The 17,398-nt window shown below is 40.0% G+C and overlaps 2 protein-coding genes and 1 long non-coding RNA gene across 5 annotated transcripts in view; 1 reads left to right on the top strand and 2 right to left on the bottom strand.

Annotated features, from left to right (window-relative positions):
- The window catches only part of LOC119005419 (NACHT, LRR and PYD domains-containing protein 3-like), a 33,370-nt gene extending 26,337 nt beyond the window's left edge, over window positions 1-7,033 (bottom strand). For both annotated transcript variants that reach the window (XM_037073009.1, XM_037073008.1), the window contains exons 1-11: window positions 6,984-7,033; window positions 6,472-6,562; window positions 6,085-6,210; window positions 5,712-5,855; window positions 4,456-4,501; window positions 4,121-4,346; window positions 1,804-3,589; window positions 1,522-1,695; window positions 1,155-1,328; window positions 890-1,063; window positions 755-801 (exon numbers count right to left, since the gene is read on the bottom strand). In XM_037073009.1, coding sequence (XP_036928904.1) covers window positions 755-801; window positions 890-1,063; window positions 1,155-1,328; window positions 1,522-1,695; window positions 1,804-3,589; window positions 4,121-4,346; window positions 4,456-4,501; window positions 5,712-5,855; window positions 6,085-6,210; window positions 6,472-6,482 — 2,908 coding nt within the window. In that variant the 5' untranslated portion in view covers window positions 6,483-6,562; window positions 6,984-7,033. The remainder of the gene's footprint in view (window positions 1-754; window positions 802-889; window positions 1,064-1,154; window positions 1,329-1,521; window positions 1,696-1,803; window positions 3,590-4,120; window positions 4,347-4,455; window positions 4,502-5,711; window positions 5,856-6,084; window positions 6,211-6,471; window positions 6,563-6,983) is intronic.
- On the top strand, window positions 4,294-6,738 carry LOC119005420. The gene is made up of 3 exons (XR_005070505.1): window positions 4,294-4,427; window positions 4,952-5,865; window positions 6,104-6,738. It is a non-coding gene; the product is annotated as an uncharacterized LOC119005420 (long non-coding RNA).
- Window positions 7,034-9,192: 2,159 nt separating the features above from the next.
- Window positions 9,193-16,465, bottom strand: dek (DEK proto-oncogene). 2 transcript variants are annotated; one of them, XM_037074338.1, is made up of 12 exons: window positions 16,313-16,465; window positions 14,845-15,006; window positions 14,509-14,607; window positions 14,293-14,402; window positions 13,892-13,986; window positions 13,641-13,770; window positions 12,566-12,880; window positions 11,727-11,885; window positions 11,311-11,401; window positions 10,597-10,739; window positions 10,396-10,464; window positions 9,193-9,720 (listed from the first exon to the last, which is right to left on the bottom strand). In XM_037074338.1, exons 2-12 carry the CDS (start codon window positions 14,966-14,968, stop codon window positions 9,709-9,711), a joined length of 1,347 nt encoding a protein of 448 aa, XP_036930233.1. In that variant the 5' UTR covers window positions 14,969-15,006; window positions 16,313-16,465; the 3' UTR covers window positions 9,193-9,708. The 2 variants fall into 2 exon arrangements, with proteins under 2 accessions (XP_036930233.1, XP_036930234.1); XM_037074339.1 differs by lacking the exon at window positions 16,313-16,465 and adding an exon at window positions 15,801-16,259.
- Between the last annotated feature and the right edge of the window lie 933 nt (window positions 16,466-17,398).

The following is a 17,398-nucleotide window of genomic DNA, read 5'->3' as shown; positions in this document are numbered from 1 at the left end:
AAAGATGAACTAAAATTATCATTATAATGTGAAGAAGTAACAGTTTTGATATTGCTTTGGAGAGATATCCACTTAAGTTAGCTGGCTAACCTGCTAGCCTCGTCCATCTGTGCTAGCAGTGTGAACACTGGTCCTTCCCCTCCAAGCTCCCAGTTCAGACCACGAGCTGCACAGCTTATCAAGCTAACAAGCTGATGACTATGGTGATATGCAGCCCCATGTAAACAGAAAAATATTATAATAATACAAATATTATGACTATGGTGACATGAATAGAAAAATATTCACTCCTAATAACATTTCATCTGTTTCTTTCAGGTTGGAATAAATGTATTCTTTATGTGCATGTTAGCTCCATGGTGAGCTAACATCAGGGGATGTTGGTTCAGGTTTTCCAGTCACAAAACAGAACCGGTCTGCAGCTGATAAAAAACACTTTTTAGTTGGAGATCTCAGAGACTAAAGGATTGCTGAACGCCTTGATGGTCGTAAGGCTCGAATCAAAGAGTTAAAGAAGTGTTTGAAAAGATGAACGAATGCTAAATGAGGTATCAAATATATAAAAATCTTGGTTTTATAAAAAGAAACTGCACTTTGTGTTTTGCTGTTCTTAACCTTGACATCTTCCTGTGCAGTTCACTGCTTGAAAATGTCTACAACCACAATCAGAAAGTTCATTTTTTAGATTTGAAACATTAACAGAAAGGTTTCTACTCATTACTGACAGACTTTTGCACAAAAATTCACAACTTACATCGTCTCAGTCCTGGTTTAAACCAGTGTTCTGCATTGTGGTCGACTCTGTGGGGCAGATAGAAACACATCAGTCTGGATAATATCCCAGCAGTAAAAACTCAGAACAAAACTAACATTAGACTGTGTTCTTTACCTGAGTGTAGTCAGTTCACACCGTCCTTCCTCCAGAGCTTCAGAGATGAGCTTCACTCCTGACTCTCCGAGGTGATTGTAGCTCAGGTCCAGCTCGCTCAGGTGTGATGGGTTGGACTTCACTGCCGAGGCCAAAAAGACACAACCTTTCTCTGTGATGTTACAGAAGGACAACCTGTGACAGAGTGACAGAATTAATCCATAACTGATGGTTGATACACTTCAAAAATCCTAAACAAGGATTAATAGTCTTCTGTGAGTGATACCTCAGAGCTTCCAGTTTACAGCACACATTTCCCAGTCCAGTGGAGAGCAGCTGCACTCCTGAGTCCTCAACGTCGTTGTCACTCAAGTACAGCTCTCTCAGATGTGAAGTGGGACAGCTCAGGACTGAAGCCAGTTTCTCACAGCCTTTCTGGGTGAGTCCACATCGGTTCAGCCTGAAAGGACAAACAGCATAATAATAATAATAATAAATGTAATAATGTTCAGTAGAACGTGGTGCTTCGTCTTCAACCACAGAGTTTCAAACCCACAGTGAAACATGGTGGGAAGATCCAAGGGCTGGGCCTTAGACGTGGGGCTGTGTACGGATGTCGTGTAAAGTCACATTATCCTTCAGCATCGACTCACCTCAATCTCTTCAGTCTGCAGTTTGGGCTTTGGAGTCCGAGGCAGAGATGCTCGATTCCTGAGTCTTGTAAGTTGTTGTCACTTAAGTTTAAGTGAGTCAGCTCATTAGCACTGGAGCTGAGAATGGAGGCCAGCTCCTCACAGCAGTCTGCAGTGAGATTACAATCATCCAAACTGAAAAACAGAAAGACAAAGTTAACTTGTCATTAAAAATCTGTGGTAGACAGGTTCAAGTGACAATTCTTAAAAATGAATAATTGTAAAATGATGTGAGACACTTGCTTTGCTGAAGTGGATGCTCTGATGGCTGGCAGGAGCCTGAAAAGGCCCGTCTTTGTTCTGGAGTATTTCTTGAGGTCGATCTCGTCTGGTTTCTCCGGTGAGGTCAGCAAAACAAAGACCAGAGCTGCCCACTTAGCTGCAGAGCGGTCGTCCATCACCAAGTCTCGGTCTGAGTCCAAGTGACCATGGATCTCCTCCACCAGAGAGTGGTCGTTCAACTCGTTCAGACAGTGAAAGAGATTGATGAACTTCTCTGGAGGATGAGACTGATTTACTTCCTTCTTGATGTACTTGATGGTTTCCCAGGGATGTTGTGTGTTGCTGGTTTCTACCTGAATCTTCAGGCCTCTGAGCAGATCCTGACTGGACTCCAGAGACAGTCCGAGGAGGAAACGCAGGAAGAGATCGAGGTGGCCATTTTTACTTTGTAAGGCTTTGTCCACTGCAGCTTTGTGCAAGTCAAATACAGGTTTGCTTTGGGTCATCTGTTTAGGTTCCTCCATCAACAGGTTGACACCTTTGACCGTGTACATCACATGGACGTACAAAGCTGCAAGAAACTCTTGGACAGACAGATGCACAAAGCAGTAGACTTTATGCTGCATACAGCACTCTTCCCTAAAGACTTGAGTGCACACTCCTGAGTAGACAGACGCATCTTTGACATCAATACCACAGTCTCTAAGATCTTCCTCGTAGAAGATCAGGTTGCCTTTCTCCAGCTGCTGGAAGGCCAACTTCCCAAGTGACATGATCACCTCGTCATACTCCTGGGAGTCCGATTGTTGATCTTCACAGTACTTGACTTGCTTCTGAGTGGTCTGATGTGACAGAAAGTAGATGTACATCTGAGTCAAAGTCTTTGGCATTTTTCCTCCTGCTGCTTTGGCACACATTTCTCCCAGGACGATGGAGGAAATCCAGCAAAACACTGGTACATGGCACATGATGTAGAGACTTCTTGCAGACTTTATGTTTGCGATTACTCTTCTGGCTAAGGTTTCATCCTCAATTTTCTTGTTGAAGTACTCCTCCTTCTGCAGGTTGTTGAAGCCTCGTATCTCGGTCGTCCGATCCACATACTGTGGAGGGATGCAGCTGGCTGCAGCATGTCGGGTTGTTATCCACAGATTTGCTTCTGGTAACAAGTTACCTGCAATGAGGTTTGTCAGCAGCTCGTCCACTGAGACCGACTGTGTTGCATCACAGCATTTCTTATTTCCCTTGAAATCCAGAGGGAGTCTGCACTCATCGAGACCGTCCAGTACAAACAGGACTTTGCACGTCTTCAGTTCCGTGATTCGAGATTCTTCCAGGCCTGGAGAGAAGTCGGACAGGAGCTCCATCAAACTTCTTCTTTCATGTTTGATCAAATTCAGCTCTCTAAAAGGAAGTGAAAACAGGAGCTGGATGTCTTGATTGGTCTTCTCCTCTGACCAGTCCAGCATGAACTTCTGTACCGACACAGTTTTGCCGATGCCTGCTATCCCCTTGGTGAGCACCGTTCTGATTGGTTTGTCTTGTTGGTTGGGTAAGGGCTTGAGGATGTCCTCACACTTGATCTGAGTTTCTGAAGACTTGTGTCTATTGAACGCTGTCTCAATTTGTCTCACTTCATGTTCTTTGTTGACCTCTCCACTGTCCCCCTCAGTAAGGTAGAGATTTGTATAAATCTTTTTAAGAGGCACAGGCCACTGGTGTGTAGTTACTTCCAATATGAATTCATTCTTACTCTTCAGGAAAGATCTTAGTTTCCTCTGGTACATGAAAATTTCTCCATAATGACCTGACAGGACAGAAACGTGTAACATCAACAACAAGAATATTTGTCATGTGCTTATCTTACTTGTTATCCTTCCTATTAGTTCTGATGAGGTTGAAATGTTCATCACCTTGCCAGAGTGGACTTTCACTCTTTGACATGTTTTCAGGGTTTTCCCCAGAAGTGATTTGTGTGTTCCATTGTCTGGGGAGAACCCTGTGTTTTTGTACTTGCCTCAACATTCATCTGTTTGAGTTGCAAATTAGCTAACTTGAGCTTCTTGCATGCTAATGTGCTAATATTAGTTACTGGTTGCAATCAGTTGTTGGTAATTATCAGCTATGGTATGCGGTTGAAAATACTCCATATCTGCATCCCTAATTCTAATGTTAAAATCTCCCCTAAACAATCAATTATTTATTCTTTAATGACACCTCAGAAATAGTCACATTGGTAAGAAACTTTATGTGTAACATCATTGAATATCAGTGTTCTGACTTTGTGACCTCTCCTAACAAACACAAACTCATAAAGTAACATGCAGTCTTCTCTTACTTCGCTCAAGAGTGTGAGCATGTTCATCCTCATTCATGGACCTCAAGATATGGAGGGCAATCTTCAGAGCTGCTTCTTTAGTTTCTTCATCAGTCTCCATCGGTTGATCATCGAGTACGTCCTCCTGCTCGTCTTCCTCAGACATCTCTTTGTGTTTTGCAGAAAGGACCTTCGTATGGGATCTCAGAGCTTTCCTTACTAAAGCCATGGCTTTAGTTTCAAACGTCTGACAAAAATCATGAAAATGTTTAAAATATCAGCATCATATTCCCTCAGGTGTAGGGACAAAAAATAATCAATTATGAAGGTAAGTGGAGTTTTAAATCGCTGCCTACCTTCAAGGTGTCCTGGTTCTGCTGCATGCTTGATGTATTCTGGTCACTGAAAAAGTTCATATCCATATCTTAGTCCATATTTTAGTACAAGCAGCATCAAAAAATACGTTTTTGGTGATTTCATTATTCTAACTACTGGATCCAGGAAACTTTTTAATCATTTTAATTCATGTTATTTTGGGATCTAGATTTATGAGATCATTGATTTGATTCAAAATGTACTTGTATGATGTTTTTCAGATATTCTAATATATTGTTCTTCATGTACTTTATACTTTATCATTATATTGCATTTGATCTTATATATATATATATATATATATATATATATATATATATATATATATATATATATATATATATATATATATATATATATATATTAACCCACTGTGGCAAGGAGCGAGTTTGTAATATTTTAAATGTAGCCCAGACTTAAAAACCCAATGAATTTCTACTTTTGCACTATTAAAACACAACATTTCATTGTTTTCAGGACGTCATCTGCAGAGGAATCCTGTGAAGTCATCCATCCAGTCAGCAGATCAAGGAGGCTTGTTGGCTTGTTCACATAGCACGGATCATCTTGTCAACAAGATTATTTGAAGATTGGAAAAAAAAAAATCAAAAGGACGTTATGAGAGAAACCATGATGGGCCTGAATAGTAGATTCTGTTCTACTTTAAGATTGATTCCAATCACCAACCGTCAGATTGTCCATCTCTAAAAACAACCTGTTCTTTAATTGCTTTTTGTACATCTGCTGACCATCATCTACATGAAATACATATGAATATTGTTTCTCTTACAGACAATAGCAAATATAATGCAGTCAGTGTTGAAATCTAGGACTTCCTGATACTTGTCGTCACATCAGCCTATATGCTGATGACACTGATGTGTTTTCTTTGAAAGGTGGTCTTTTGCCCCTAAATATACCAAATAACAATCTCAGCAAACTGAAATTATTCCACTTGATGTAGTTGAAACAGTTCACAGCTTTCAGTAGACTAGTATTCATTTCAACTTAGAACAATGTACTCAATATAACTGGTAAAATGAATTTTAATGATTGCATGTAAATAATACAGATGATTCATGAAGGCAACTAGTCAGAATGTGGAGTAGTGCATGTATTTTAGTAATTATCATCAACAGGCCTGATGCTGGTATCACAAATGATTAATATAAGCAGGCAGTGAGTAAATGAGTCAAACAGCGATCAGTTACATTCAGTCAGAAGGTAAAACTCTCACCTTGTTTGTGAATGTTTGGTGTCACTGCTGAATAATGGAGGAAATTCTCTGGACTGCTCACTCTTCGCAGACTTGAAGCTGATCGTTGAAGATGCTGAACCTCTCTCAGATCCACTTTCACTCATCTTCTGGTCTTCAGCGTGTCTACATAAAGGTCAGTGACAGGGCTTATTACAAAAAAGAATATTCCATTAATATTTCCATTTACATACCTGGCAAATATAACTGTCGTCTGGTTTGTTAACAGTGCGCAGGCTGTGTGCCACAAACTGTTATATAAACGGTCTTTAAACTTAAGAAAAAAAGAAATCTAAGCTTTTAGACTCCAGTCTCCTCCCTATTGGATGATTCTACTTTAATCAACATCTCTCACCTTGTTTGTGCACATGGAGGATTAGTTTCAGTGACTGGTGGATCGTCTCTGGAGCCGTCAGCCTTCACAGGCTTAAAGCCGACTGTTGAAGATTCTGATCCACTCATCTTCAAGCCTTCAGTAAATCTATGAGATAGAGATCAATAACACTTCAGAATACATCGAGCTTCACTGCACTCTAGAAAAAGCATGAAGGATTCAGACATCATGTGATCTGATAATGTTTTTCTGTAGAATTCATGAAGTTTGTTTTTAAGAGACTCTGAAATAATAAAAATATAAAATGTTTCCACCCTCATATACCACATACATTACATCTGTATAGACAAAATAATGATACTCCTCCCATGTACTTCTTAAATATGACCACCAGATGGCAGTGCACACCTGAATGCCATCCTCAGATATCTGCAGGGGTTGATAGGAGATGGGATCTCTGGACATGCCTGTCTGTGGTGTCACACTTCAATACAGTAACCTGAAAATATATGGAAACATGTTACTATAACAAGAACAACTGTCATCTATGTGTCACGTGCAACATTAAGCAATTGTCAACACAAAGCTTTGTGAAAAAAGTTGGAGGGAAAATACATTCATCAACAAAACATGTTGAAAAAAGGAAATTATGCAAAATAAGTGCAAAGAAATCAATCGATGTTACCACCTGAATATTATTTATAAAGCTTTAAATAAATATCAAGAAGGAAATGAAATAAACCTGTACACTGCAGAAACCACCTACAACTTATTTCTTGTAACGTCAGATCTTTGTGTCTGTGTCGAGTCTCTCAGGATCTAAACTGGATCACTGATCTGAACTCAGATCTGTTTTTATTCTACTTGTTATGTTAAAATAATGTTCTATTAGTCTCTTGAAGTGCAGTCAGTTAACTTACCCTTCAGCTGGACTCGAACCTGCAACACTGACACACGAGCAACAGGTGCCTGAAGTTGGTCAACAACGTTTTTTCTTTCACTTTCACTCTTTGTTGCCAGGTCAGGTTGATGTTTTGAGGGTTTCCAGTCCGATAGTTGCTCAAAATCCCCCAAAACTGATGACACACAAATATTTTCTATGATAAACAACAGATATGAATTCATACACAGCAGCAACAGTGCTGTGGTTCATCAGTGTTGTTAAATATGACAAAATTAAATAACAAAAGAAGTGCAGTGTTGCTAACAACAACCCTAAAGTAATACTTGAGTAAAGGTTAAGATATTGTGTTCAAATATCACTTCAATAAAAGTCTTAAATGTATCAAATGTGTAGGTTAAAGCAAATTTTACATGTATTATATGATTGTCTACTTTGTGTCAGCCAAAACAATAAAAATGTCAAATTGAAAATGTGCTCATTCAACTCTGATGCAAAGTAAAGTAATCAAATGACTGTTGTCAGTGAAACGTTGCTGGAGCTGATCCCAGCTGTCTCTGGGCAGGGAACTCACAGGGCGCTCACTGATGGCAGTATCACCATGCAAGGTGCCAACTGCACATCAGGAGCAATCTGGGGTCCAGTATCTTGATCAAGATACATGCAGCTCAGTTCAGCCGGGGGGTGTTGAACTAGCAACCTTCAGACTAGCCGACCTGCTCTACCAGCCGCCCCTCCAAGACGTAGTGAAGTGGACAATTCAATAAGATCCTCGTCTGTTAATGGACGCTCTTCATGTAGCTGATGATCCATCATCATTTCCCTTCTCTTTTATTTGATGCTACGCTCTGAGCAGACGTGTGTGTGTGTGTGTGTGTCTTTACAGTGTTTATTCTGTGTGTGTGTGTGTCTTTACAGTGTTTATTCTGTGTGTGTGTGTGTCTTTACAGTGTTTATTCTGTGTGTGTTACACATGTTGGGTACTTTTTTTTATTTTCATATTTGCCTGCTCGGTTTTCCTTAAATAAAAAGATATGCTGCATGTTTTTTTTTCTGCCAAAACAAACTAAATAATCAAACTGTCTCTGTGTTCATTACTGAATAAACAAACTGAGCTCAAAGGACGACACTGTTTATATGTGGCGGACCCTGCCACATCTCTAGCTTCAGACGGTGTTCTGGGACCTTATTTTCCTGTGAGAACAGCTTGTTTATTCACTGATGAAACAGTTATTAACTCATTCATATTGAAAATATTAAAATTCTGAGTTTGAATTTCTTCTTCAAAACAAAGCAGAGTGGCTTTTCAATCACATACCATATGTATTTAGAAAAGCCGCTCAATCCCATTTTATCCTGCAGAATGTGACCTAATATCACCCAATCTGGCAACACAGCTTGTGGTCGTCAGTTTTCAGAGGGTGTGTGTGTGTGTGTGTGTGTCTGTGAGATAAACTGTAATCTTGCATGCACAGTTAAACTCGGCAGTGACTCAGTGTAATGGATCACGTTTTTGCGATTGCTGTGTAGATTACTTCTCTTACTGCCATTCGTTTGTCTGAAGTCCAGTTCTTCTCTTTTCGTTCTTAAAAGAATATCAGTCTGATTTCTTACCCAACAAACTTCAGGTCCAGTTGTTTCCTTCAGTCCTGAATACTGTCTGCTGACTTTCCTGCTCGGCTGAGTACAACATCCATGTGGGACTGAGACGTGAAATCCAGGAAGAAAAAGACAATAAATCATCATCATTTTTATCCTAACATCTGTATATTTACAGCAGTCAAGAGTCAGATCAACAAGTTCTGAAGCATCAAATACGAATATTCAAGTGCAAGTAGTGCTGTAGTTTAAACTTCACAGTTCAGATTTGGAAGATTTGAAGACTTTGAATTTCAGACAGATTTTCAGTTGAGACCTCAATTGAAAATGTTTTAATATAAAAAGATCACAAAGACAACAAATAAAGTGATTTCAGAGGTGAAATGGTAAAAGTCAAATAAGTTGTTTCCTCACACAGTCTGGTCTCAGAAGAGCAGTTCATCAGCTCTTCAAACGGAGGCAGCTGCAGCTTCAACAACTGCAGACACATGTTGAGTCCTTCCAGGCTCTCGCACCGTCAGACAGCTCACACATATTAAACATTAATATAATATTTAAGGACACTGATCGGGTGTTGAGGATCTCAGCTTTCTTGTTCCAAATAAGCCGAGTAAATATGCACAAAGACATTTTTGTTCAAAAAGGTACAATTTTAATAAGTAAGTAAATTACTCAGCACAATGAATGTACATTAACATCTGACAGCAAAACAAACAGAAAACCAAAAAGAAACTAGTCAAAGTGTGTTAATCAGAAACGGCTTCATCTAATTACAACATGGGTCTGAATTTGATGCGAGTCACAAGCAAAGATCAGTTTTGGCGTTAATGAGGAAATTCCCCACTTTTTTTTTGCTTCTTAAACACGACGACTAAAAGTCGACTGACAAACATCATACAAACGAACAGAAATGTCTTTTCTCTCATTAATCTTAACTTTGCCAGAGAACATTAAAGAACAGCTGATGTTTAACACTGATCTGAAATCTATACACGGGTCACACATTCATAAAAAACATAATAATGTATAAAACTGTTTTGTATGAAAACAAACTGATATGAAACTAATGAAAAAGGAGCTTTTCAATCATTTCTACTGAAGTTTCCCTCCTGTGACATTCTGCAGCTTCATTCTTCTTCAGATCTTCATGTGATGAGCTGTGAGGAAACATTTAGAGAAGCATGAAGTAACAAACAAAACAATCAGAAACCAGCACTGACAAACAAATTCATATTGATAACAGGAGCAGCACGACGCACAACAATTCCAACGGTCATCATCAGGATTGGTAATATGGATAAAATCTCCGATAATACAAAACTTCGGTCTCTTTTTTAGAGATAAAACAGGTGAAAATAATGATTCAAATGTCTCTTCTAGAAGGAAATGTTTTTCTGAAAGAGTTGCTTCTTCTTTTGAAGATAGATTGAATTCACACTTTGTTTGATTCAACGTTAGTACTCGTTAAACGACATCAAGTCAAACCTCAGAGACCCCGATCAGCAACAAACACTGTCTGGCTGTATGTCTCAGTGTTTAGAGGAGTATTCTGCGAGCTCACAACGTGACATCAGTGTTTAATATGTTGTATAAATATCTAAGACTGAGTTCTTAGAGTAAACCATGTAAGAAGTGTTTCCTGGGTTGTGGCTCTATCACGACCTCTGCTGGTGGATCAGAGGTGAGAAATATGTCCCTCCATTCTGCCTCTGTAACCTTCACACAGACAGTGAGGCAGAATAACGACACAATATTCCCTCCGTGAAAAAGCAGCGTTAATGCAGCCGGTAACGCAGCTTTGACTCGGTGCTCATGTGTGTTTGTACACTCACAGACTTGACGGTCTGTTTGATGTAGTCCTTCTTGATGGACAGGTCGTGGTCTGGGTACGTGTCAAACACCTAAAAACAAGAAGGACACAAGAATAAATTATCAATATGTTCTTACTACGTTATTCATTTCAGGGTTTCCATCTAATCCACTCCGAGTGTGAGTGTCAGTCCTGCAGGTGTAAACCGGAGGAGGCTTGTTACCCTCTGACAGATCTGTTTCATGGTCATCTCCTCCAGGTTGGCCTCCTTCAGCAGACTCTTCACCGTCTCCTTCAGCTGCTCGTCAGTCGGCGCCTTCTTCACCATCTTGATGAGCGGCTCGTCGTCGTCCGAGCTGTCCTCTGCTGCAGGTACAAACAGAGAAGAACATGGAGAAGTGAACGATGCTGCAGTAAAAAGACTTCACGAGTCATCCATCTGAAACTGAACAGGAACACAGTTACAGCTAATTCAGAGATTCAGCACAGCTGCTGTTCCTCTTCATTAAAACACAACTTGTAGTGACTCGAAAAGATGAAGCACGTTTTAAATGCAGCTTGTTCCACATGAACTGTACAGCAGTGAAAAAGCCAATGTTTTGGGACAGAAGTGTACATTAAAAAAACTTCTTCAGTCAACAATAGAATGTAATGCATTTTCTGAAAAGGCTTTAAGATAACTTCAGTGTGTAAAAACCAAAGTTTTGGTCAACAGAGACAATAATCAACTTTAAGGAACTAAAATACTGCTAGATATTTCCCATCCAACACTTTTCGCTTGGTTTCCATGATAACATCTGTCAGAACTTTGAGTTTTGTTGCATAGTCTCCAACATTCAACAGCTCTGAGAAAATCACTGAGCTGAACAGTTATCAATTAGGTTTCTATAAAATTCTCAGTACCTATAATCATCTGTTCTGATCAGCATGAACTCACCTGTGTTTGTGTTGTTTTTGCTGTTGCTGTTGCTGCTACTGTCAGCCTTCTTGGTTTTGGCGGCAGGTTTGGCTGATTTCTTTTTTTGGGGCTGTAAAGCAACAAACAGACAAACATCAGCTCAACAAGATGTGAAACTGTAACTTTACCAGCTAAATAAATTAATAAAGAGGAAGAACCTGCGGGAAAATAAGCATGGAAATAAGAATAAAGCTTGTGTGTACAGAACTGGACATTACACAGCCACACAGGAGAAAACTGAAAAATAAACGAGAACTAATTGTAGATTTAACTTCAACACAAAGGCACAGATCACACTGCTCGTCTCTGAGGCTGCTTCCATTCAATTCTACAACATTAGGAGTATTTTTAAGACTTCAAAAAATATGATTTATCATATCAGATGTAATTTGTACCTTCTCATCACTGTCAGCATCAGATTCTGACTCATCTGAAGCTTCCTTCTTCGATCTCTTTTTAGGAGGACCCGTCTTCTTCGCTGGTGTCCTCTGTCTCTTCACTGCTGCCGATTTCTTGGAAGCCAACTTCCCTCTGCCAGACTTTGACTTGGGAGACTGACACAAAATGTTTGTGGGTTAAAACCTGAAGACTGCCTGCTGGTTAATGTGAATGTCAGACATTTTCTGAACATGACATTTGTTTTTGCAATAAAACTCCACAGGGTCCCTTTAACTAGACAGTAAAATCTGTATTTTACATGCAACTAACAATTGTTTTGATTATCAGCAAATCTGCCGATTATTTTCTCCATTAATTGCTTGATCTCTAAAAGCAGCTGAGGCTCAGAAGTAGATCCAGCATCTTGTCATTGGAAAGTCGTTGGTTCGATTCATGTGGTCTGCATATCAAAGTGTCCTTGGGCAAGACACTGAACCCCAAACTGCTCCTGATGTGCTGGTCTTACATGGCAGCCACCGGCATCAGTGTATGAATGTATGAATTACTGTAAGCCACTTTGGACAAAAGCGTCTGATAAATGTCCTGATAAAATGTCAGAAAGTGCTCGAGAAAAAATCTTCCTCTCATTTTCTGAGCTCAAGCTGATTCCTTCAGATGACATGTTTTGTCCGACCGACAGCCCAAAACACAAAAATAATCAGTTTCCTACACAAATAAAATGAAATAACTAATGTTCAGCATTTAAGCTTGAAAACTTGCATGAACGCTGAATCAATTCATCACAGTAGTTTCTGATTAATTCCATATCAATCGACTTATTGCTGGTCAGCCTCACCTCTTCATCCTCCTCCTCCTCGTCTGCAGACTCCTCCGACTTGTCCGACTGGTCCTCCTCCTTCTCTGATGGTCTGTCTTCTGTATCTGATCCCTCGGCCTCAGCTGAAGCTCCCGCCTTCTCATCTTCCTCATCATCATCCTCGTCGCTGCTGGAGTCCATGACGATGGCTTTGGATTTGCTTCCTGTTTTGGACTTCTTGGGACTGGACGACGAGCTCCTGGGTTTGGGTTTGCTCTTCTTCTTGGTCTTGGCATTCGAGTCGTCGCCCGTCAGTTTCTTCTTTGATTTTCTCTTCTTCTTCACGGGCAAACGCTGCCAAAGACAAAAACAACACTTTCAGTTTACTCATTAAACGATGAGCTGCTTCCTGATCGAGAGGATACTTCAAAGGTCTGAATTTCTATCTTGAAACTTTCCTAGTGAACAAAGAACCGAGTAAATGTTTGTGGTTGACTTATGTGTTTAATTCAAATAAATGTCAAAGTCTAGTAATTCACTGAATTATTAGACAAACCAGTCAAGCTCAACACTAGAACCCCTTTTATCTTATAACTTCTAAAAATCACTATTTTAACCCCAAACAAACACATTTATCAGGCGACTCATTCATACCAGTGTTTCCCACACATACATTTAACATGGATGGTCCACTATGACTATATTTGGCGACATATTTGCATTTGAATCATTCTCTTATTTTTCCAAGAGAACATCGCCACAGCATATTTTGAATGATACAAATTGCCTCGACATATCATTTTGTAGAGTAACTCACAGGGAGTGTCCTCGGCTCTGTTTCTTTACTGCAGTCATCTTCGATCAACCCTGAACCAACTCAAAAGAATCTTAAACTTTAGAGTATTTTAGACTTTTATAGCTCTTAGGAGCAAAAGTAGAGTTCCATAAATGCGGGGCATGAAGACTTACATTTTTGTTTTAACCTCAACTGTTTACATTTCTGTGGGGTCAGAGAGACAAAAGTATATCAAACTACAAACTGTTCAGTTAAGAATAAAACACAACTGGTGATCACATGATGAATCTGAGCCACTGAGGCGAGCTCACTGCTCACCTTCCCGCTGTTCTTCGGTGCGACGAGAAAAGTCAGGATCCTGTCGACCAGATCTGTGTGGGTTCCTTTCTTCTCCAGATCCAAAACACCACAGACGACCTTCAGTTTGGTGTTGGTGAAATTTGAACTCCTACATTCAAACACAAAACAAATGACAGTGCTTATTGTATATAAAAAAAACCCCACTGTGCTACATTCTATGTGGACTTTTTTTCTCGACCTGATGACTGAAAAGACAAAGTGAAACTTACTTGAGGAGTTTTTCTCGTTTTTTGGTGTACTGTTCGCTGTCCGCGTCAAATGGAAAGCCATTAAACAGACGCAGGTTCTTCTTTATTGTTGCGATCTTATGAAAGAACACACAATAATTTGACATAAATATAATTATTCTTCACTTCACTATGTTTTATATTTAGTAATTTTGTTCACAGCACAGTTAAAAACTGAGCACTCCCGAAAGGTGTTAAAATAAAGACTTCAGAAACAGAGGCGTCTCTGAGACTGTCTGCTCTTGCTCAGTAATCTCAATAAATAGTAATGTAATAAATAAGAAAATGATATTAAGTCAATCATTAAAGGTCCCTCCCACTGACTCAACTTTCACTCTCTGTCTCTATGTTGGCTCATTTCAAAATCATCCAAATGTTGGTACCTTTCCTGGTCTGTCGAACAGGATGGCGTGCAGGAGTTTCAGGTCAGCCGGCTTCATCTTGGTGATCTGGTAGCCGGTGCGCGGAATGTCACCCAATTTATCTCCACTACCTGAAAATATGGGACAATTAAACCAGTGCCTCTTAGCTAATCTATCCAACCATTGCTAAAAACAAACCGACAACCAAATCTGTGTCCGGCAAAGTCATATATTTACCATCTCCAATCTTGAGCTTCTCCTTTTGCTTCGGCGCCTGGAAATCGAGCCTCTCAACTGTCTTCTTTGCCCGCTTGCCTTCAATGATATCACCTGCAGCTGCCATGACAGGAAAAAATAAACCAACATTACTTGCTGCTCTTACACCACGACTGAGGAGTGGCTGAACTGTAAAACATCCTGAATGTGTAATTAAATACAGGGGTAATTAATTAAATGTGTCAGAGTGATGTTACATGTCTCACCACCAGAGACAGATTTCCTCGGTGTCAGGTGTGATTTTAGTTGCTGACTGGATGACTGAACAGAGGGGGTAAACCATCCCCTTTAATTTACCAGATATTTTGGAGTTGCTTTTGTTCGGATTCGACTGGTCTTCCTGTGACGTCTCCTGCGGTTCCTCCACTTCTTCCTCAGACACAGCAGAGCTGTCCATCACTTCCTCCGCCACCTCACTCATATCTGTGCAGCTTCTTTCCCTCCAGGTATCAGTTTATCCTAACAGGGGAAAGAGGGTTTTATCACTGTAATCCCCCCATGCTGCTCTGGTAATGAATGTGTTTCACATGCACAATCACGAATCCACAAAATAATTCAAATGCTACAGCAAGAGAGTTTACAGAGCCGTGTATCCAGTTATGAATTAAGAACCATAACACTGATCTCACTGACATGCAGAGATAAATCATAATTATTGATAGAAATTCATACTCTTTACATTTAGGCTCCTGTATTAAATTTGTTGAATAACTGAACACATTTCTCCTCACACAATGCAACATTTAGCACAATGCTGCAGTTTTTCACTGATGTTTAAGAGCATGTCTTAATTTAACCCGTGGGACTGCTTGGATGTTCATCTTGAGTGAGGGCATGAAGTAAAAGTTCCATTCAGAAATCAGTCAATTTATGTAAAAACCTGATCAGCGTTGCTTGACAAAATTAACTCAACGTCCACTTCAAGCATTTCCCTGAAACCTGCATCAACAGATGTCAAATACGCCCTTTACTTGATGTAGTTTGGTGTATTAGACGTATGCCGAACCCTAATTTGTCTCTTAATAATCACTTCTGACTTAAAATTAGGTATCGTGAATACGATTTTTTCCAAGTGGGAGCTTTTCACCATAAACTTAAGAGATCTATCAACGGTGTCTGGTGGCTTGAATAGAATTAACGTTAGTTCACACTGATAGCAGCGGTTCACTACGGTCAATGCACTTACACTGAGCAGACTCTACTCTTAAATTCAATTACAACTTATGTCTGTAAATGAACTGCGAGTCGCAGACCTGAGTCAGCTTCTTAGGAGACCGTCGGCTCACTATTTCCCGTACTCCACCTGTCCTCCATGCTGTTTAGTGTCTTCAGTCCTTCACAATAAACGTCCGTGCGGATTGGCGCGCTGTAACTTCACATTACGCAGAACATTGTTAGCCGCTTCGCGTTCAGTTAGCCCCGCTATCAGGCTCAGGGACACACCACAACCCCCTCAGTCCCGTCTGCGCCACCAGTCGCTGTTTGTCGGTTAGTTAACCGCTGTTAACTTTTCTTTCCCCAGGGGAGTTTAACAAACAAACCAGGGGTAAACGTTTGCTAACACACAGCTAGTCACTGCTTGCTAACACTGACGTTAGCTACCATAATGTTAGTGACGTTCACTCACAGCGCGGTAATTACACAGAAATAACGGTGTGAACCATTTTCAGCTTAATGAGGCGATGCGACTAACTCCATCTGAATGTCGGCACAGAACCACATGATCGCTCCCTGACGTTAGAGGACTGCGTGACAAAAGTTTTACCTTGTTACGAAGCAGAGAACTGCGTCTCATCTGTCACTTTCTTGTTTTTAATTTCATGATGGCGGTTTCTCAGGGGGGCGGGGATTACTACGGCGGCCGCTCCACTGATTGGACCATGGACTGATGACGTTACCCTTCTTCGTGTTGTTAATGGTGGCTGGAAACCGTTAAGACTGCATTACCGCCCCCTAGTGTTGAAGAAGAAGAAGAGGAAGAAGAAGATGATAGTAATAAAGATGATGAAAATAAGAAGGAGTAGATGAAGATTAAGGAAAAAAATATATTAACAATAACGATAATAACAATAAGATGAAGGAGAAGAAGAAGAATTTTCCCAGAGTGAACTCATGTTACTAGTTTGCATGTTTTATCTCAGACTAATGTTTGCACACATGCTTTTATTTGATGTGTTTTTATTGTTATGTTCCTATAGGAGACAGATACTATAAGCTTTACATTAACCTCAGAGGAGCAGAGGACTAGAAAAATGTATTGGTAGATCAAACTGTGTGCAGACACATGCAGTTCGGTAAGATACACAGGGATGCTGTTGGTGTGTGCAGGTGGGCAGAATCAAACTTGTGAAAACTGTCTTGCATTAGAAAATGGAGAGTAGTAAAATTATTATTATCAATAAATGGACAGAAACATTCAACAGCTCTCCATGATTAATGCTTACAATTTTTAATTAAGTTTTATGTTACACAAAACTAATATTGAGGAAATGCTGCAAAGTTGTTAACAAACACCAAACTTGTTTGCCATGAGGATTGTGAGCTGAGAGCTGAAGCTTCATTTGGTCACTGGTCACAACAGTGTCCATCAGCAACACACTCAGAGGTGGATCATTCTGAGTGCATGTGGCGTTTCTGATAGCAACATGTTTGGAGGTACTGTGGATCTTCTAACTGGGTCACAATGTTTCTGCTATACAAACTCATTTTGGCACAACGGGGCAACTTTTGCTTGTTAGTGTTCAGATTGTAAAACTGTGGCAGCAGCGTAACACAACAGTTAATTTACTTCTCTGACAGTAAAATATATTTTGATAAGATGTAGAATACAGACTGTGTCTCCGTCACACCT

This window comes from Acanthopagrus latus, chromosome 17 (assembly GCF_904848185.1).
Source record: "Acanthopagrus latus isolate v.2019 chromosome 17, fAcaLat1.1, whole genome shotgun sequence".
Classification (NCBI taxonomy): domain Eukaryota; kingdom Metazoa; phylum Chordata; class Actinopteri; order Spariformes; family Sparidae; genus Acanthopagrus; species Acanthopagrus latus.
The sequence above is the reverse complement of the archived record's forward strand: the minus strand, read 5'-3'. Positions and strand labels throughout refer to the sequence as shown.